The 20,837-nt window shown below is 44.8% G+C and overlaps 1 protein-coding gene and 1 pseudogene across 1 annotated transcript; one reads left to right on the top strand and one right to left on the bottom strand.

The window, feature by feature from the left end:
- Positions 1 to 239: 239 nt before the first annotated feature.
- LOC134362551 (CDC42 small effector protein 1-like) lies at positions 240 to 2,511 on the bottom strand (annotated as a pseudogene).
- On the top strand, positions 2,510 to 20,553 carry FIGLA (folliculogenesis specific bHLH transcription factor). The gene is made up of 5 exons (XM_063077784.1): positions 2,510 to 2,728; positions 5,350 to 5,502; positions 7,192 to 7,416; positions 17,034 to 17,068; positions 20,172 to 20,553. The coding sequence occupies exons 1-5, from the start codon at positions 2,510 to 2,512 to the stop codon at positions 20,551 to 20,553; spliced, it is 1,014 nt and encodes a 337-aa protein (XP_062933854.1).
- The last annotated feature ends 284 nt before the right edge of the window (positions 20,554 to 20,837 follow it).

Raw genomic sequence — 20,837 nt, 5'->3', positions numbered from 1 at the left:
CTGGCCAACCAGTAGTCACTTGGTCAGTCCTGCTGCCTTGACTCCATCTCCAGGAGGGGCTATAGCCAGAGGCAGTAGAGGGAGTCTAGCCCCCCAGCTTTGTGAGGCACTGTTAGGCAGATAGAGAAAAAGGGGGACCTTGGGTTACTGGTTCTAGGAGGGATCTGGTGGGGGTGGCATCTCTTCTAGGCTGGACACAGAGTGGAGGCTTCAAGGTAGCAAAGCCATTTCTATTGGAGCTACAGTCCTCTAAAATTGCTCCGCAGCCTGTCTCAGTTTCCCTTGGACCTCATCTTCTCTTGAACTGCACCTGTCATGGCAAGTCCATCTCCAGCTTCCATCTCCCCAGAGCCAAATTCACTGGTTCCCCAGTCATGGTCCAGTCAATCTGTCTTCTTCTTTGGCTGGGGTTTTTCTACCATGCAGCAGCCTAGTTTGTTCCAAAATTCACTCACATTCCCTGATGGTTCCAGCTTCACTCCTCTGTACAAGGTGCCAGAGGGCTCTTGCTCTGGTGCCTCGATGGCCCATTCCTCACTCTCCCCACGTGTAACAACACCCTGGGTTCACTCAGCTGGGTGGACCTAGAAAAAGTGAAATCCCCAGAGTCCTTAGCTGAGCAGTGAAGGTCAGTGTCTCAGAGCCTGAGAGACTAACAGGGCCAGAGAGAGAGGTGGAAGGCACAAGGTTATGTCTTCCTCAGACTTGGAACCCTGCTTTTCTCTGGCATCCAGGTGTCCAGATGCAGTTGGTCGGGGGGCTCCTGCTCCGTGCCCTCCAGTGCATGCTTCCTGGGCTCCCCCATTGTGTCTTGAATCTCCCCAAAGCCCAGCTTCTGTTGCAATCTTTTATCTTCTTTAATCTGACAAGCATTTCCAACTCCCAGATGTATAGGTCCAAGGATGAGGATGCCGGCCCCTTTTCAAGGTGGCCCAAACAAGCCTTTCATCATGTCTCTGCTAACGGAGGAGTGGACCCTCCTAGCCTCTCAGTGTCCCTTCAACTAGCACTGATTGTGGCTTCTGCAGTGGTGCTGAGACCACCCCTCTGCCTCAGTAAGGATTTGTCTGTACAACAGCTGAGCATCTGGACCCTGTATAGGTCATAAATCATCACTGCCATTGTAGCCATCACTTACAACGTGGCAGAAGTTACGTGAGGCAGGAGAGACTGGTAGTTATAGACCCAGGCTCTGTGGCCAGACTACTTGGGTCCAATCCCTGCTTTGCCCCTTTCTAGCTGGGAGAGCCAGTTACTTGATGTAAAGCTATAGGACTAATGTCGGAATCCTGCTGACGTAGCCAATTGTCAAGCTACACCACTATGCCAGTTGTTGGGTTGAGGTAATAGCTAAACTAAAGCCAAAACGTTTCATTATTTTAGTTACACTAAGTTTCCATTTATATTATCAGGCTCAGACCCTTCAAACCCATTGTACAGACTGGGTCCCCAGACCCCTCACACTCAGGTCCATGCTAGGTAATTGGGAAAGATCCCAGGAGCTGGTGGCAGATGACGCGAGCTCAGTCCTCAGCAGCAGCAACTTACAGGTCTGGTAGCTTACAGGTCTGGCGGTGGCAGTGGCAGTGGCCTCGTGGAGGGTCATGGGGCACTAGCAACAGCAACCTCCAGCAGCAGTAGTGACCTCCCCATAGTCCCCCCAACCACAGGGACATCCCGGGTGTGGGAGGCGCTGTGGATCAGAGCCACTCATCCTTTATACATACTTAAGTCCATAACCCAGGACACCTGTGTGCGCATGCACAATTACACTAGACAATAACCAAGGAACACCTGGGTGCACGTGCATATTTACATCAAATGCTCGGCAAGATTCTGAACATCTGAGTGGCCCTGACCATTTTCCTGTATTTTCCCTACAGGCTGTATTGAGGTTGTGTAAGAGGGTGGACTTGTTTAGGGAGAAATACCCACTGGAGTGCTTAGGGGTGATGGGACATCATGTCTGAAACTTAAACACTTTAAAGAATAGTTCAAATAGTTTGGAAAAAGAATAATGAAAATGGGAATATTCGTAGAAAGAAAGAGTGATGGAGCAAACCTGAAAAAAAGTTAACAAGTAGAGAATTTCAGTGGAGGGGACACAAGCTCTTTGTTAGTACTCTTGCAACTTTTTCTGCAACTTTTATTTACTTCAAAATGAATTTTTAAACAAGCTTTGTGTGTCTCCGGATTTTTCTGTGTAAATATTTGCACACATATCCAGAAGCTCAGGTCCCAACACAGACTGATTAAATCAGAATTTTGAGACTGGTACCCGGCATGTGCATTAAAAACAACAAGGACGATCCCCCGGATGAGTGCAGCCAAATTTGAGAAGCAGTGCTGTCCCTCAGCGTTCAGGAGGGTCACCTGTGGGGCTTGTTAAGACGGCTGTGCGGCGCGGGCGTGCAGAGCGCGGGCGCAGGTGGGCAGCGGGCGGCGCCGCGCCTCGTGCGCCCGCGGAGCCGAGTGAAAGGCCGGGCCTGCCGCCGGCCCGCGCCCAGCCATGGACGTCGCGCCCGCGCCCCCGGAGCCGCCCGCGCTCCTGGGCGCCCCGCAGGCCGAGGTGCTGGAGGACGTGCTGCGGGAGCAGTTCGGGCCGCTGCCCCAACTGGCCGCCATCTGCCGGCTCAAGCGGCTGCCCTCGGGCGGCTACTCGTCGACCGCGGACCTCCAGTTGGTGCTGGAGCGGCGGCGCGTGGCCAACGCCAAGGAGCGCGAGCGGGTGAGGGGTCCCCAGGGCCACCTCGGCGCGGGAGGGGGCGGCCCCCGCACCCCACACCCGGCCAGTAGCCGGCGCACCCACTCCCCGCCCGCCCGCGGGCCTCGAGGCGACTTCGATCTCCTGAGGCCCGGCTCGTGTCCCCAGCTTGTCGGGAGAGTGACGGTGGCCTCGTTACCCTGCGCCTCCGGCCCGCTGCTCGTTCGCGGCCGCTGGGATGGCCGCCCCGCCTGCTCAGTCCCCGGACTTGTGCGGGAAGTGGGTCCGGGACGGGGACAGAGGGGGGCCCCGGACAACTTCACAAATGTTTCCCTTGGCAGGTGCTCTCAAAGCCTTAACGCCCGGAGTGGCGCTTAAATGTCACAACTGGAGGCGCTGGTTGGGTGCGTGGGGCGCAGAGGGTCCCCCCGACTCCTCCCTGCCCTCTGCATCTCGAAGCAAGTACAGGGTGAGGGAGACGGGGGCTAGCGAAGTTACTTTGCTGTAAGTAACGAAATACAACGCCCCAGTGAGCGCCTGGACTTCCACTGAACCCCGTCGGGAGAAGGAAGCGACTGTTCTAGTCAGGCGGGGGACGCAGTAACTCACAGCAGGGAAAGGTCCCGGGGGACGTGGCTGGAGCGGCATCTGCTGGTAGCTTTTAGTATCTCTGACTAAACCAGGCCCGACGCTGTCACATCTGCCGGTTGCAGTCTTTGGGCTTGGTTGCAGCCCAAGCAGATCCTAGAGAGGGAAGGGTGAGGGCTGGGAGAGGGTGCCTAGCCTCTTAGGCCTAGGACTCGGGAGAAGTGAGTTCTGTTGGGGGCTGCTCCTAAACACCCAGGGCCTTTAGACATGTGGCCCCAGTGAATCACCAAGGAGCTTTGTTTGGGAAAGGGTGTGAGGAGAAAGGACCAAGTAAGAGTAGAAGATTTAAGGGAAGTTGGGAAAATTGCAAGAGTGGAGAAGTATGCTTTACTAGGCACTGGACTCTTCATGAAAATAATCCTGTGACTTGATTTGATGGCCCAAATAAGAGGTTATGATCCGACATTTTAAGTGGCCCTTCCCACCAAGGAAGGATTTGCCTTCTGCAGAGAATCCGTCCTGTTTTTTTTTTTTATCCATTAAAGCACTAATGACCTTAGTTGTTCTTTATAATGATAAAATTAATACACCTAGAAAATATAGAAATAACTGAGGAAATGGAGACACTTATAACACAGATGTAACTACTGTGAACATTTTTGTATATATCCTCCCAGTCTTTTTTCTAGTGTGTATGCATATATATACTTTTCCAAATTTTGATCCAGTACATATCTTTGTAATTTTTTTCATTTAATATTATCAAAAGCATTTCCTTACATTCTTAAGTATTCTTTGAAAGAAGCTTTTGACTGCATAGCCTGTCCTATAAATGGACCACAACTTATTCAGTCTTCCACTGTTAGGCATGTTTGCTGTTTGCAGCTTTTTACTGGTGCATAAATCTACGTGTGTGTCTGATAATTGCCTTAGAATAAAATGCTAGAAGTGGAATTACTGGGACATAGGACATATACAGTCTTACGACTTTTGATATAAGTGCCCAGTTGCTTTCTAGAAAGGTTTACTAACCGTTATCCCTTCTGACAAGGTATAGGACAGTTCTTTTTTATGCTATCCCTGCTGCTGGGTGTGATAAACAAAACAGAAATGTTACCAGCTGGGTGCATGAAAATGATACTTAATTGCTGTTTTCGTTTGTAGTTCTTTGATTATTAAAGTCTTTTCATATGTTCACTGGTCACTGTATTCTCCTGTGAATTGGCCTTCTTGTCCAGTCCACTTGGCTCCAGGGTGGGAGAGGGCTCTCCATATAAGTATTGGCTTTATGGTATAGTGGGAGCCGGATCTCCCACAGCCTGTGTCTTCCATGGGAGTGGTCATCAGAGGTATAGGCTTTCAGAGCCAAGGGATTAGGCTCTGGAGAATACAGAAAAATAAAAAATGAGGAGCCTTTGAATCTCACCCACTCTCTTAACTCTCACACTTGATTCTCTCTCATTAATTAGAATCAAAGAAAGAGGCTGAAGAGTGGATGGCCCAGTATTTGAATACACAGTGTTTGTACATTTTATTCATCAGCAGTGTCATTTACTGAGGACTATCTATGTGCCAGATTTGGGTGAGGTGTCTTATGTATACCCGATGTCACTTAATCACCCCCCAAAAAGCTACAAGATATTTTCCATTTTGCAGATGAACAAACTGAGGCTTAGTGATGTGAAATATCCCAAGCTCTCTTGTAAATGGTAGACCTGGGTTTTAAATCTTGATGTAGTTGACTCAGATTTCAGCCACTACCTTCTACTGCCTGTACATTAGAATGCTCTCAAAAGAAGAGGAAGGAGTTCAGCGTGAACACAGACACACCTCCAGCCCATCCACCTCCAGTGCCGAGTTTATACCACTCCCTCTTCCCTTGCCATGACCTGCACTGCTGGTGGAGCAGTGACTCTTTGGGGGCACACACCTATTTAGATTTGCTGCCCAGGCAAGAGGGCTGTGGAAAGGAGCCCTTAAAACCCCCTTCTGTGGCTTGGGGGGTGGTGTCTGGCCAAACTGACTTCTGTGTGTCACTGTGCCTTTTTGTTTTCTAGATAAAAAATCTCAACCGTGGTTTTGCCAAACTGAAGGCTCTTGTGCCATTTCTTCCCCAAAGCAGGAAGCCTAGCAAAGTTGATATCCTTAAAGGTGCGACTGAATACATACAAGTTCTCAATGATGTTTTGGAAGGAGCCAAAGACTCGGAGGTAAAGGTTTAAGAATTTAGAACAATGATAGCTACCATTTATTGAGCCCTTTCTATATACCAGACACTGTGCAAAGCAATTTATTTATACTTTCCAGTTAACTTTTATGTCAATCCTCTGAGCTATTTATTATCTCCATTTTACAGAGGAGGAAATAAAAATGTAGATAAAGGTCACACAGCTAAAAAATATCAGAAATGAGATTTGAACGCAGTTCTGCATAAGCGTTGGCGTCAAGTCCCTGACTATCTATGTACTTACCTCTTGTCATTGTCCAGGGCCCCTAGCTCCTAACTGCTGAATCTGTCATAGTATCATGACAGCTGGGACATAAGAAGAGGCTTCCATGAAAGCACTTTGTGGTGGTGGTTTTCCCTTCAGCAGAACATACATCAGACAGGACACAGAAAGGAAGAGCATTTCTTTCCTTAAGGGGCCTGCCTACCTTAGGATAGGCCCTCCCTGGGTGACCATCCAGCTGGAGAGCTCATCAATGGTCTGGTGATGCCAGTCTCTGATGATACCACTGAACCATTGAGTGGATTGACATAAATGAACCCACTTTGTAAACTGAAGCACCATAGTGTCACCGTCACTACCAGGGTGGCATAGCTCAGAAGTGTCCATTAGGCAGCAGGAAGTGTGGGCTGGTTTTATGCACTTGTTTCATGGAGAGGTGAATGCTGAAGGCCTGAAAATGGATCAGTCATCAGAGGAGATGAGAGCTGAAGAGAGAAAAGGCCTTAGAAATGAGGCCTAAGGGACACCATTGGCAGGAGGAAGGAGGAGTCATGAAAGAGGAGAAGATGACAGGAAGATGGAGGGAAAAGATGAGCTCATAAAGTGGAGGAGAGAACCTTGGCAAACTGAAGGTGGGAAGTATGAGAAGCCACAGAGAGGCCGAGGAAGGCCAGGCCAGGGGAAGGCAACCAGGGTCAGCCTGTGAGAGGTCGAAGAGGAGTGGGCTGGAAGTCAACTCATGAGAGGTTGAGGGTGCATTATTGGTTAATATCTGGAGTCCAGACGGAGGGAAGTGGTCGACTTCAAGTCCATTCAACCTGGAAGTCTGAGAGTAGAAGAAGGGATTATAAGAATGGAAGGAAGAAAAGCTGTTAGATCAAATGAAGGTCTTTTATAAGTACCGATGTGATCATGTTTAGAGACAGAAGAGAAGGAGAGAGATGAGAAGTAATTATTTTAGGAACTTGGGGCAGAAATAGCCAGGTGTGTATTAGTACTTTCGGATTGTGTTTTTCCCCTCTTTTCCACCAGTCCTAGGCAGGTGACTGCTGGGGAGATATGTTCTGCAGTGGCAGGAATGAATTGTCTTATTGGCCACATTGGAGGGTTGGGTTGTGGCATGGTGTTGGACATGTGCACGTGGCCACCTTAGTTTTTCCTTGCATGTTTATTGTGTAACAGAAGTGCTTTTTTCTGTGCTTTAATCGTTATAAAATATAGGATCTGTTTCATGCCATAATGTTTTTAGCACAGTTCCCCATTGCACAACATTTTAAGGTTAAGAAGAACAAAATACAGTAAATTGAGCAATATTTTTCTCTCCATCACAACTTAAGCATTGTCCTTATCATGTGAATGAAACCTCATTGGTTAAAATTTTGAAATCTATTGATTCAATTCTTCAAAATCTGCCTGTCATACTGTTTGACGACTAATAACGGTTTCTAGAAACAAGACCCAGATGAGCAGGACTACAGCAGCAATACTTCTGAACCACACATATCCTTGGCTCCAGAGCTATCGAGAAAGATGACCCAACATACCAGCTGTGCTGTCAGCTTGAAGAATGAAGAGGAAGGGCCCTGGGCAGATGGCGGCAGTGATCAGCTAGCATACACTTGTCACCAGAGCAGGAAGTCTACGACCGGAGTTATCTCCCCAACCAGGAGCCTGGTATAGTATTCCTCCTTAAATAGCCATATGGATGTCAGAAAACTCAAAATGTATACCTCTAGGTGTGTGGCATTTTCCATACTAAAACATGATTAAAACAAGATAATTTTGTGAAAGTACCTGGGTGGGGTGGTGGGGCTTGCTAGTTTGGAAGATTATTTTGTTCATAAATTAACTGAAAGGAGCTCAAGGGGTGGGGAAATTCTGAACCAGAATTCTGAAATTAGAACCATCCAATACAGAATACAGACCTAAGCTTTTTTTTTTTTTTTTTTTAAATAACCCTATTTAGGTCTTTGTTATTATAACTGTCCTAGTGAGTGTTAAGTGGCATCTCATTGCAGTTTTGACTTGCAGTTCCCTAATGACTAATGATGAGCATCTTTTCATGTGCTGATTGTTATTTGTTTATCTTCTTTGGAGAAATGTCTATTCAAATTCTTTGCCCATTTAAAAATTGAGTTGTCTTGGCAAACTTTGGCCATAAATAAATAGATTTCTTTCAAAAAAAAAAAAAAAAAAAGAAAGCAAAAACCCCCATTTAACACATTAAAAGGTTTTCTGGACTCCTTGGTCTCCAGAAAAAGAAGTAAAGGGCTTGCCACATGTAATGATAAATGGTGATGCTATTTTTTTTCCTCCTACTGATAAGGTGACATTTTCTAAGTAATAAGAAAGGAGTTTTTATTGTAACAGCTCTTACTACTTTTTTTTTTTTTTTTAAGAATTTATTGTTATTATTATTTTGGTAGCTGGCTGATACAGTGATCGAACCCTGGATGTTGCTGTTATCAGTAGTACGCTCTGACCTAACCAGCCGGCTCTAGCATTTATTTATTTTTTAAATTTTTTTGTGACCAGCCACACTGCACTCAGCCAGTGAGTGCACCGGCCATCCCTATATAGGATCCAAACCAGCGGCGGGAGCGCTACTGCGCTCCCAGCGCCCCACTCTCCCGAGTGCGCCACGGGGTCGGCCCCAGCTCTTACTACTTTGTCAAACTAAAGAGTCAGCTGGAAGTAGCAACATGCTTCTCCATGTCCAGAAGATGGGTTTTTTGCCTTTCCTGTGGATCAGTGTTACACAAGTGAGGCTCCTTGTTCTACCCTACCCTGTAACACTACTGCTGTTGAAATAAGAAAGGCTTGCAGGAATCTGAACCAAGCATATGGTAACAAGCAAGTTGCTTAGTGTGATAAGGGACAGTGGGTGCTGTGAAGTCACATATGATGGTTAGTGGGAGGCAGTTGAATGTAGGCTCTGGGGACAGACTGCTGAGGTTCAAATCCTGATTTTACCACTTGCAGGCTGTGTGGCTATGTGTGAGCTACTGAACCTTTCTAATCCTCAGTTTCTCCATCTGTATGTAGAATGGGTATGCTAATCATACCTACCTTGTACATGAGATAACTGTGAGGTTCAAATGATATCATGTCAGTGAAGGATCTAACAGTACCTGGCATGTTAATGTTCGCTTGGACAGGTATTATCAAATTTGCTTGACTCACTGTGAGCAATAAATATTGATTGGTGAGCAATAATAAGCCGTAGACATCCCAGCTCTCTTTGTAACAGGTGTTTTGGTCTTTCTCACTTGATTCTCATCATTGCTCCACTCTGATTTGAGATCTTACAGGCTTCCTGCGAGCTGGCTGGCCAGCTGGCCTTAGCTGTCATTTCTAATTTGACTACTGTTTTCTATAGATTCCATTTGCACATATGCTCAGCCTAGGTTTTTATATTCTGGCCACTTGAGATAAAAACTTTCCTTGCTGGTCAACCATTAGAAGACAGAATTCCTGTTGCTACTATATGAGCTAACATGGAATTACTGAGAACAAAAGAAAGAGTGAAGAAATGACCTGAGAGGCCCTTGAACCTGACCTGAAACCTAAGTTAATAATAGTGTGTGCATTGATAGTAATAGCATTGATAGTCACTAGATATTAGGCAGGACTCTGACTTGCATTTAATCCTCATTGATCCTTGTCAGGGAGGTATCATCGTGTCATCTGCATGGTGACCTACCTGGCTATACCTTCCTGCCAGCCCTCTTGGGCCTGGGTTGGAACAGGAGCCTATGCAGTGGTGGAGAAGACCTGTGCTCAGCAACACCACTGCAAGTATGTATAGGAGGGCTTTGTTTTCCAATGAAGATTGAGCCTTGGGATAGGCCATTTATAGTACGTCAATTTCCTAGTAAGAAACAAAATTTCTGACTGGAATGTTTTTTTTTAAAAAAGGGGAACAAGACAATGTAAGCTTTGATCTAAAAATTAAAGACAATTTTTAGTCTTTTTAGCTAATCAAGTTTGTCAGTCAGAAGAGTGAGCTAATTCTTAGAATGAACAAAGAATGAATCACATATATGGGATTTTTTATATAGGTAAGTTCTGACAAGTATGATTTCCAAGGCCTGATTGTAAAAAACGCCACTTTTGCAGTTTTGTCAAGGATTTCTCATCCTTTGACATTCAAATCATTCGTTTTTAAAATACAAAATTATTTTGAAACAATAATCAACTTACAGAAATTTTGCAAGTACACTACAAAGAACTTTTTTTCCTGACCCATCTGAGAGTAAGTTGCCAACCTAATATCCCCTCACCCCTAATTACTTCAGTGTATATTTCCTACAGAAGGTGACACTCTCCTACATCACCACAATGCAACCACCCAAATAAGGAAACTCATGTTACTTCATTACTGCCATGCAGTTCTCAAGCCCCGTTCAAGTGTCACCAATAGTCTCAATAATGTTCTTTCTAGCTAAGGACCCAGTGGAGGGTCATAGGTGCATTTAGTTGTCATGTCTCTTTAGTTTCCTTTAGTCTGGAAAAGTTCCTTAGCCTTACTATGACTTTTATGACAGTGACACTTTTGAAGATTACAGACCAGTTGTTTTGTAGAATGTTTCTTGATCTGCATTTGTCTCCTTGTGATTAAATTCAGATATGTATCTTAGGTAGGAATCAGAGAATTGATAATGTTTTCTACTCATTGTATCCTATTAGATGGGCCAGATTTTGATTTGTTCTATTTCTGATGATATTCACTTTGATCCCTTAAAGTGATGACTGCTAGGCTTCTCCACTTTAGAGTTAATCTTTTTCTTTTGTAATTAATATGTGTTTTGTGAGGAGGTGCTTTAAAACTACCTATATAGCCCGGTACTCACCAAGCATTCTGTATTTATTAAATTTTTAATTTTGAAATAATTATAGATTCAGAGGAAGTTGCAGAGATATTATAGAGAAGTCCTGTGCATCCTTCACCTAGTTTCCCCCAGTGGTTTCATCTTATGTTACCTGTAGTATAATATCAAAACTAGGAAATTGATATTGGTACCAAGTGTGTGCATAGTTCCATGTCATTTTATTACATGTGTAGATTCATGGAACCACTGTACCAAGATGCAGAACTGTCCCATCACCATGAGGATCTCCTTTGTGCTACCCCTTCACAGTCCCACCCATGCCTGCCCCAATCCTTCACTCTTGCTCACTCTTGGCAACCACTGATCTCTTCTCCATCTGTGTAATGTACTTCGAGAATGTTATAAAAATGAAATCACATCATATGTAACCTCTAGAGATTTCCCTTTTTTTTTTTTTTTCTTTTTAACTAGCACAATGTCTTTGAGATCATCCAAATTGCTCTATTGGGAGTCTGGGCTTCCTATTGATTGCTGAGTTCATGGTATGGATGAACCACCATTTAACCATTCACTTATTTTAAAACATTTTGTTTCCATATTCACTTATGTTTTTATATAAGCATGGGTGCATTGTTTTCTATTTACAATATCATACTTCATTATTTTTGTTGCTCAGATTGCCCTCATTGTAGCCAGTGAAAGCCCCTTCAGATGGGCTCCCTTTCTGTTTGGCATGTTATCATCCTTCTTTGGTCACTTCCTTTTTGGCAGAAGATGTTCCAAGCTCTGTACTTACCCACCCCGAGCCCTTGCATGGGCCATTAATCCAAGGACACTCCCTGTGTGTAACTCATCCCCCATCTCTGCTGCCATCTCCTCCCTGCATGGCTGTTCTCCTACCCCTCTTGGGCTTTAACGCCTTCCGCATTCCACAAGAACCCTCTCCTTGGCTCTGACATTCCACACCCTCACCCAGGCAGGGATGCCTGCTCATGTGTAGGTGCCATCTCACCCTGCTGGAGCCCTGATACATCACTTTGGGTCACTACAACTCCTTCCTACCTTACCATGACCCCACTAACAGCATTAGGACTGAATTGTTCAGAAAGGGGAAGGAGAAGGGGAAATCATTTTTTTTTTGAAGTGCCTGCTATGCAACCATCTTTCTGGCTAGTTTTCTCTGTGAAGAGACTTAACTCTGAGATCTTTATTTGCATTTGAAGTGAGCGATTATTCAATATCACTTATACTGACTTATAAGAAGCTTGCATTTTACAGGAACCAGGATGGGTCCAAGACAAAGGGGTCAAGGAAGCAATGCTCAGGCTGGCCCTTATTTGACCAAAGCAGCCTCACAAGGGTTTAGCCCAGCTTACCTAGAGGGATGACTGCACAGGGTTTCAGGATTCTGACCAGATACCCTGACTGGAGACCTAGTAACAGCTGATGTGCCTCATTGGACTGAAATGTTCATGGGCAGAGGGAAGGGTTTGAGAGGCAGGCCCTCTCCAGCTTCCGTTTGCAGGAGTGGCATCTTTCTTCCTGCCCTTGGAGAGAGGTGGCAGGGATGGGCATTTTTGAGGATTTGGAGATGAGGTCAGAACAGTCTGCGCAATATCAACGACATTCCTGGGAGGCAAAGTCCTGAATGACGCACATAAGAATCTGCTGATGACAGGGATGGAGATTAACTTCTGGGGCCAGAGCAGGTTCATCTGGGGACTGAATTGGCAAGTATGAGGGTACTTCAAAAAGTTCATGGAAGGATTCGTATTATCTTTTCATTCTATTTTTCTGTGAACTTTTTAAAGTACCCTCATATATGTACAAACAGAGAGGGCCAAAAGCCATGTGAAGTCACAACATCTAGTCTTAGTAGGGATAAGGATTAATTTCAAGGTCCAACAGAGTCTTATTTAAAATTAGAATTTCAAGGTATAGGTGTTTGCCATATGTGGTTGGGCATTGCTGGGTGCCAAAGTTGTTCGTTATGCTGTCCTTGTTTATTCTATTTGTCACCAATGGCTGTAGCTCTGGCATTTCACATTATGCATGGCTCTGAATTTTTTTCTGACTTGCCTGTGATACTGTAGAGACTATGTCTCTGTACAGAGACCACCCTCAATTTTGGAGCAAGAAGCCAAGAGTGTTGGGGTTTGAGGGCTTTGGAAAGGTACAGATGAACGTGGGTGTCTGTTATGGGTGCCTGGATATGCTATAAACATACATTTCTAAGTTTTGGCATGTCATGGGAATGTTCCCTGAAAGTCTCTGAGAGCAGGAAGCCTTTGTGGGTCATGGAATTTTCACTCCCCCTTTCCAGGTTGTGCTAATCTGTGAAATTAATCACTGGAGACATGTCTTCTCATAGCATTTTAAGCTCTGAAACAAGGTGGTCTGGCTAGTTGGGATGACCACTTACTAGCACCCTGAAGCCTCTTTTTGTCTTCTACCTCACATTTCCCACATGTAGTGGCTATATATGACAGTAAAAATTCTACCACAGTAGCATGATGGGTCTAGGCTTTTGCTTGGAAAGCACAGCTGTCTGTCCCAGGGTTTGCTGGTGGCCATGGGGCATATTCTGATGAGTTAAGTGGCAGAGTGTTTTAAAAAGTTTGAATTTCCCTGCTGATGGGGGTGGGTGCTTTCTGGTTTGTCAGAGTCCCCACCACTCCTTATTGTACTGCACTAGCCAGTTTCACCTGTTTAGGCAATTGGCTTTGCAGCCCTGGACTAAGGGCATCGGGACTCAGAGGGAAGGCTGATCCAGTGACTGCATTTAGCTCTTAGATTTTACTGTGTTTTCTAAACTTTGGGGGTTTAGAGGATGGTGCTGTGATGGTACATATGCTTGTAGTTCTCTGGGACTTTGGAAAGGTGAGCCATCTAAGGCATGTAGGACAGGATGGATCTAACTTTGGAGTGATGCTACCTCCAGTGGAGGATTTCCAGGTTTGCAGCTACTGAGGAAGAAATCCAACCAGACACCCAAGGAAGACTCTTAAGAAGGCTGAATCCGATCAAGATAAGAAAATGTTAGAGGGAAGACAAATTTCTTTTTTTGTGAAAACAAGAAAGGGAGATTCCTCTTGTTAGAACCCTAATTTTTCTATGGGAACAAAAGATTGAATTGATCATGGATGCAAGTTTACATGGGGTGTGCATGTGTGTGTGTGTGCGCACATGTATGTGTGAAGTTTGGTGTTTTTATGACAAGAACTTTACCTGGTATATGTGCTGCCTAACCCTATCATAAGCTGAACATAATTTGAGAGAGCCAATAATCCCTTCCTTTTCTGTTTCTCTGACATATAATGGGCCTTGCGGTTAAATTAATTGCAGTAAGTCCTCACCTATCTAGTGGACTTCAAGAGGGAACATTTCTATGAGATTTTATAAAAAGCCTTATTAAAGGCCTGTCTCATTGGTGCTAGGTAGATGCAGAAGAGAATGGCAGAATTGGGTGAAAGGGTCTCCCAAAGGTAGAGGCTGGACTTTTCTGATGTGCTGCTGACTTTTCTTGAGACAAATGGCTCTTCAGGTTAACAGAAAAGCACCTATTGCTAGGACTACAAGAGCTAGGCCCCGAGGGAGCTCAGAGTGCTTTCCCACCCTCAACATTCTTCACTTATTCTAATTCCTGGGTTATCCAGAAAACAGGTAAGGGATAAAATGGACTTCAGGAACACAGTGTTAATGGTAGATCTTCTAGTGGAAGTGTAGAGGGATTATAAATACAACTCTATTATTTTATTTTATTTTTTTTTCAGAGATGACCGGTAAGGGGATCTTAACCCTTGACTTGGTGTTGTCAGCACCACGCTCTCCCAAGTGAGCCAACTGGCCATCCCTATATAGGGATCCAAACCCATGACCTTGGTGTTATCAGCACCACACTCTCCCAAGTGAGCCACGGGCCGGCCCTACAACTCTATTATTTTAGCGATTCTTTTGGTCCTCTTTGGATAACTCTCTTCCTTTTTGGAAAGCTTTTCCCTCCTTGAACATGTCCTTCCAGCAATTCTGTCATGGAAGACAGATCTGAGGCACCTGCCTCACTGGGGTTGTCTGAGGTGAGGAATCAAGGGGCAGAGTCCACCTGCATCATGTGATCTGGACAGGTCCCCAGGGGAGGAGACTGAGACTACATTGGGCTTGGTGGCCAAGGCCCTGCTCAATATAAGGAGCTTTGTTTGTTGAAAGATTATCTATGTAGCTCTCCTTCTGGACATGAGAAGGTGAGGCTGTAACAGTGCTGGGTCTCTGGATCCTGGCTGGACTTTCACACAACTGAAGCAGGACTGGCAGTTATGAGCACAGCTTAGACAGGAAGAAATGTAACTTTCTGTACTTCATTCCACTTGTTCTTGAGACCTCAGTAAGATCCTTATGATGCAGATGGTGGGCAAACTCTTTATTTTGCCCCATAAGGTCCATCTTCTTTGAGTAAACGCTCAATTGGTTCAGTGTTCAGAATCCCTTTGGGGGCTCCTTACCCCTTAAGTGGCCTCCCCAGCCCCTCCTCCACCTCTAGGTACAGTGAGACGTGTGCACTCTGGAAAGGGACCCAGCTGGTCCTCTGGCTTTTCCAGTCTCAAGGGGTGTTGAGTTCACGTCCACTGTGAATGTCCATGGTCCTGCTGTGCCTTCTCTTCTCCAGTCAGCCTTGCCGGGCCTTTCCCATTCCGAATCCAGGCCCCTTCTGGTCTCTCTGGCTTCCCTGCTCCCGGTTGGGGCTATGAGGCTGCCCTCAGGTTCATATACCTGATGTCCCTCAGCTGTGTGGTCACAAAACTCATCTGAGAGGCTACATCCTGAGAAGTGGGTGCAAATCCTCACTTTCCTTAGATTCTACTTTACCTTTCTTGAGTTCTATTCTGTAATTCTTCCTCATCCATGGGGCAAAGCTAAGGATGGCATGATACAAGGGTCTTCTCAGGAATCAGGCAGCTTCAACACATTAGTGCCAACCCCTCTGAATAACTACTTACTGCCGTTTCAACTTTATCTCCATTTTTGGTTGTAGGAACACTTTCTCACTCCTATCTTACCTCCTCCCTGCTCTGTGCCTACCCCATGAGCAGCCATCTAAGGTCTGGCCACCAGAAGCCATACATTCAGTACTCTCCCTTTCAACCAAGTCAGTTTCTTTCAATGAAAGCTTTGCTTTCAGACTACTATAAGACTGGGGACTGAACTCTAAAGCTGAGTGAGCAAGGACTTCTGTCCACCTCCGTGTCCCCCTGCCAAGCCTTGGCTCAGTAAGTGGAGGAAAAGTACACTGGATAATACGTCAAGTTATCCAGCTCCACAACCAACAATGGGAGTGCACCTGCTTCTTAAAGAAGTCAAGCAGCAAGCTGGGTTTCTGTTCCTCAGACCACCTTCTTCTTGGACCTTAAACTCTTTGGCTTAGATGAGGCCAACAATCAGTTTTTAATGAACTGTGGTTTTGAAGATAACATTGATAAACTTCATCAAGTCTTCCTGTTCTGATAATTAAATATTATATTCCTGGAATTTTCCAGCTAACTTTTAAAAACTAAAAGAATGATCTACAGTACACTAGACTATAGGCTAATAGGATTCAACACAGCAATATATGAATCTGTCTCTTAGGTTTAAAACATTCTAGATATGTAAACAGTTAAATTTTTAAAAATAAAGCTTGTAAAGCTAAATATGAACTAAGAAAATAGCTTGATCGTATGTATAGTGGAAAGACTCAAGATCAGAAAAAGTAGTTATTCATACTTATTTTGTGCCATTTGCTGTTCCTGGCACTTTACGCATATTACCCTATTTAATTTTCATAACCACCCTGTGAAATACACACACACAAAATCTGTTTTACATGGGAGGAAACTAAGGAACAGAAATAACTTGCCCAATATCCAGCAAGTCAATGAAGTGTTAGGGTATGTGGGTAATAGTGTTAAATCCTTTTTAACCACTTTCATTCTAACAAAATGCAAACTAGAAATGTAAATGAGAAGGGACTAGAAAATAGATAAATTTTAAAAGATAAATTAAGGCATTTGATTGCAGTGTTTCATCATGCACAGTGATATAATATAGTTCATGGATTTCAATATCTGAACTGCCTGACCATGATTTGAGTGACTTTATTTTTTAGTCATGGGTTTGTTTTCTCAAGTTGAGATTTCAGAAAATTGAGAAAACACAAAATAATCTTGTGCCCTACTAAAACCACTGATGGAAATATGCTAAAAGGATTCCAAATGTTTTTCCTGTGCAACTAAATTAAATTATCATAGGTACATAACATTGTGTGTCTTGCTTTTGATTTTCCTATCATTGGCATGTTTAGATGACCCGCTAAGGGGGACAACTTTCTAATTGTTGAACACTTAAGTTATTTTTAGCTTTTTCTCATAAACATGGCAAAAACCTGATGTATTTAGCCCTTTCTATATTTTGTATTTTTTTTTTCAGGATGGCTTCCCAGAAGTAGAACTCTTGAGTCACAGGTAAGTACATTCTGTGACTTGATGCATAGTGCCAATTTACAATACTACCAGCAATGTAAGAGTGCCAATTTCATCACATAATTGCCAATGACGCGATCTATTAAAATGATGGAAATTTCATGGGTAAAAGTGGTATTTTTGATTTAAACATCTTTGATTACTAATAAATTAGTAATTTCTAATGAATTAGTAATAAATTAAATTTTTTATACTTTTTTATTAGTTGTATTTCTTTTGTGAACTGTCTGTTCTTATCCTTTAGCCATTACAATGGACTTTCTTCTCTGTTTCAGGCTCCCACAAATATGAAAAATGAAAAGGCTCAGGAACAAATAAATGCAATCTTAAAAATTTTGGAGGTTTTTTTTTAAAAATAGATTTTGCAGTAATTCAGAGTTTAACAATTACCCTTATAACAGTTACCCTTTAAATGGCCTTGCGGTCACACATTTACTCAACTGTGCTTTCTCCTTAACTTCATGCTTCGAAGAAATGAGCTTTAGCGCCTTCAGCCTTGCTACCAACCCCTTAATTAGGTTTCCCTCCTCCTCCTCTCAGGCTTTCATTACATCTGTTTTTCATCACTTTGAGGAGTAAGTGACTATTACCTCCCAGGGAAATTAACCTTTAATAGGAATGCCAACTTAAACTGGGAGAGTATGGAGTTGTAAGCCTTGACCAATGAGAGTGAGAATGTTCAAGGTTTTCTAAATACCAGCTAAGGCCAATGGCACCTTTGCACAAGTTAGACACCAAAGCATCTTGAGCACAAAGCCAGACTTTATAACAGTTGCTCGCAAAGACATAGTACTTAATATATGCTGGGTTCTGTTCTCCACACTTTACATATGTTAACTTGTTCTTAAAACATGACTATCTAAAAGATAGTCATGATTATCCCTTTTTTATAGATGGGGAAACTAAGGCACAGAAAATCTATTAGCTTGGACTGCCAAAACAAATACCATAGAGTGGGTGGCTTAACAAAAATTTATTTCTCACAGACAGATTGGGAAGTCTAAGATCAAGGTCTGAAAGAGTTCAGTTTCTGACGAGGGCTATCTTCCTGGCTTGCAGATGGCTGCCTTCTCACTGTGTCCTCACAGAAAGATAGCTAGCTCTGGTCTCTTTTCTCTCATGAGGACATCAGTCCTATTGGATTAGGGATCCATTCTTATGACCTCACTTAACCTTAATTACTTCCTAAAGACCCTTCTCCAAATACAGCCACATTGGGGGTTAGAATCTCAATGTATGAATTTGGGGGAACAGAATTCTGTCCATAGCATTCTGCCCCTGGCCATCCCCCCCGCCCCCCAGTTTATGTCCTTATCACATACAAAGTATATTCATTTCATTCCAACAGCTCTCAAAGTCTTGATTCATTCCAAAACAACTCTAAAGACTAAGTCCAAAGTCTCATTTAAATATCATCTGAATCAGGTATGGGTGAGACTTGAGGTGAGATTTCTACCCTGAGGCAAAATTCTTCTCATCTGGGAGCCTGTGAAACCAGACATGCTTTCAAAGCACAATGGTGGGACAGGCATAGGGGAGGTATTTCTACTCCAAAAGAGAGAAATTGGAAAGGATTGATGGGTCCCCAGCAAGTCCAAAACCTAGTAAGGCAAATTCCATTATATCTTAAGGCTCAAGAATCATCCTTTTTGGCTTGATGTCCCACCTTTCAGGCCCGCTGGAATGGTAGTGTCATCCTCATGGCTTGGCAGTGGCCCCACCCTCTGTAATGGAGGAGGAACCAGCCTGTCCTTGGGCCTGTGGTGTGAGTGGCAGCCCTGAAGATCTCTAAGTTGCATTTGAGGCCATTCTTCCCTTTCCTTGAAGAACAGTGCATGTTTGCAGATGAATAGCTATATGGTCTGGTCCAGGAGTGTTTCAATAAACACATCACTTCCTGGTTTCCTTGGACAGACAGACCTTGGGTCCAGGGAATGCAGAGAGGGAAGAGGGTTTCCCCTTGTGCAGCCGAGCCTGTTCTAATTATTCTAGCTGGTTTTGACAGGAGAATGGGAAGAGGGCTTGCGGACTCGGTGATTCTGAAAAAGGAACAGGAATGAGTGAGAAGCTCTGAGTGGGAAAGGAGGGTACGGGGACCAGAATGCCTGCCAGTTGTTCTAGCGTTGTTGTGATGGGCATTTGCTTTTTTCTAAATCAGTAGTAGCTCCAAAAGTGGTGTTTCTTAAATGTTAGTGTGCAAGGGAATCACTAGTGCTTGTAAAAAAAAAATATTGATTCCTGGGCCCACCTCCAGAGATTATGATTCCACAGCAACACTGTGGTGTGGTCCGGTGATTTTCTCAGACACTTCTGAGAGCTGTGTTGCCCCAGAACCTAGAAGGAGCGGAAGGGCCATGATCTGTTTTAGCATCAGTGGCCAGATGCTTTTCTGGAAACATTTTTACAAGCACATTTTTAAAAGCACTTAAAGTGAATGTTGACTTAGGGGAGTTTTGGGGGACTGGTGGGGATTATGCAGGTGTAACGTTCCAAGCTACCCCCTGATGTCACTACTCTCTGAGGGCCAGGACTTCAGAAGCACTGTCAGAAAGTGTTAGACATGGGAGTTGACTTAGATACACTGTCGTTTTACAGAGGAAGACAATGAGGCCCAGAGAGGTTAAGTAGCTTTATCAAGATCACACAGCTGGTTACAGGCAGGTCTGGGGCTGCAACCAAGAGTCCTCCTTCCCTATCCAGTTCTGCACTCCCTACACATCTGTTCCCTCTGGGGTGGGAAGAGGAAGGGGAGAGAAGATGATGTAGTGAGGGTGGGAGACGCCTGGACCCATAGCCCCCAAGAGCAGGGCAACAACAAAAATCTTGTCCTAGTTGAAAAGGAGTCAGAATTAGGATAGAGATAATTTTGGCTTGCAATTCAAACACTCAGACAATTGCTATTACAACCACTAATTGACTTATCTTCCAAATGCAAGACGTCCTTCTCAGACAAAAAAATATTCCAAGTGTGAGACTTTTTTTTCTTTTTTAATCCCAAGGAGGATACAGCCCCTAACTCGGCCCCCGCTTCGGATTTTCTTCTAATAACAGAACCCTCCTGTTGGCTCTGGGCCGTCCCGGGCAGTGAGCGGGGTCTGCGGCGGCGCGGGCGGCGACACTGCGGGCGGGCGCACTGCAGCACCGCGGCCCGCGGGCGGGCGGGCGGGTGGCAGCGGCCCGCTGGAGGGGGCGCTGTGGGCACCGCCAAGCGGCCTTTTGTCAGCGCGCACGGCCAGGAGAGCTCTCATTTCCTCCCCGCCTCGTGCGGGAAATGGATTTCATTCCGACCACCGGGCTGTAAGGGACGAGCCGGAGCCTTTTGTCAAGGAGCAGCGGCCTCTGCGTCTGTGATTACCAGCGACGCGGAGAAGCCGCACTGCTGGTGGAACTCCCGGCGCGCGGACGAGTGCGGGCTGCAGGATGCGGGGGAAGCGCTGCCCTGCAGATTAGCTGGGTGGATTTATTAAGCGCATCCAAAAAAAAAAAAAAAAAAAAATCCTACAGAAAAACAGAAACCACCCCCACTGGAAGACCAGGGATGGATAAGATGCCGTGCAGGAGGTAAGGCCGTCTTGGGAACGGGCGTTGTGGGGCTTGCCTTGGCTTTGTTGGTTTTAATGGCATGACACCTCTAAGCATCCTTCCACCGTGTGCGGGAGCCGCTGGGTGCCGTCGGCGTGTGTCTGTCTGTGCCTCGGCGACGCAGCCCCGGCCCGCGGCTGTGGGTTTGACGCCTAAGGTTTCCGGTGAC

Source organism: Cynocephalus volans, chromosome 14, assembly GCF_027409185.1.
Source record: "Cynocephalus volans isolate mCynVol1 chromosome 14, mCynVol1.pri, whole genome shotgun sequence".
In the NCBI taxonomy this organism is placed as follows: domain Eukaryota; kingdom Metazoa; phylum Chordata; class Mammalia; order Dermoptera; family Cynocephalidae; genus Cynocephalus; species Cynocephalus volans.
This window is presented reverse-complemented; position numbering and strand designations above follow the sequence as displayed.

What these genes read in the sequence shown, in the direction of transcription:
- FIGLA (XM_063077784.1), top strand. Translation starts at nt 2,510, where the DNA reads ATGGACGTCGCGCCCGCGCCCCCGGAGCCGCCCGCGCTCCTGGGCGCC. An exon ending in ACGCCAAGGAGCGCGAGCGG is followed by an intron (nt 2,729 to 5,349) that starts GTGAGGGGTCCC and finishes TTTGTTTTCTAG; the next exon opens with ATAAAAAATCTCAACCGTGG. An exon ending in GTAGAACTCTTGAGTCACAG is followed by an intron (nt 17,069 to 20,171) that starts GTAAGTACATTC and finishes CGTCCCGGGCAG; the next exon opens with TGAGCGGGGTCTGCGGCGGC.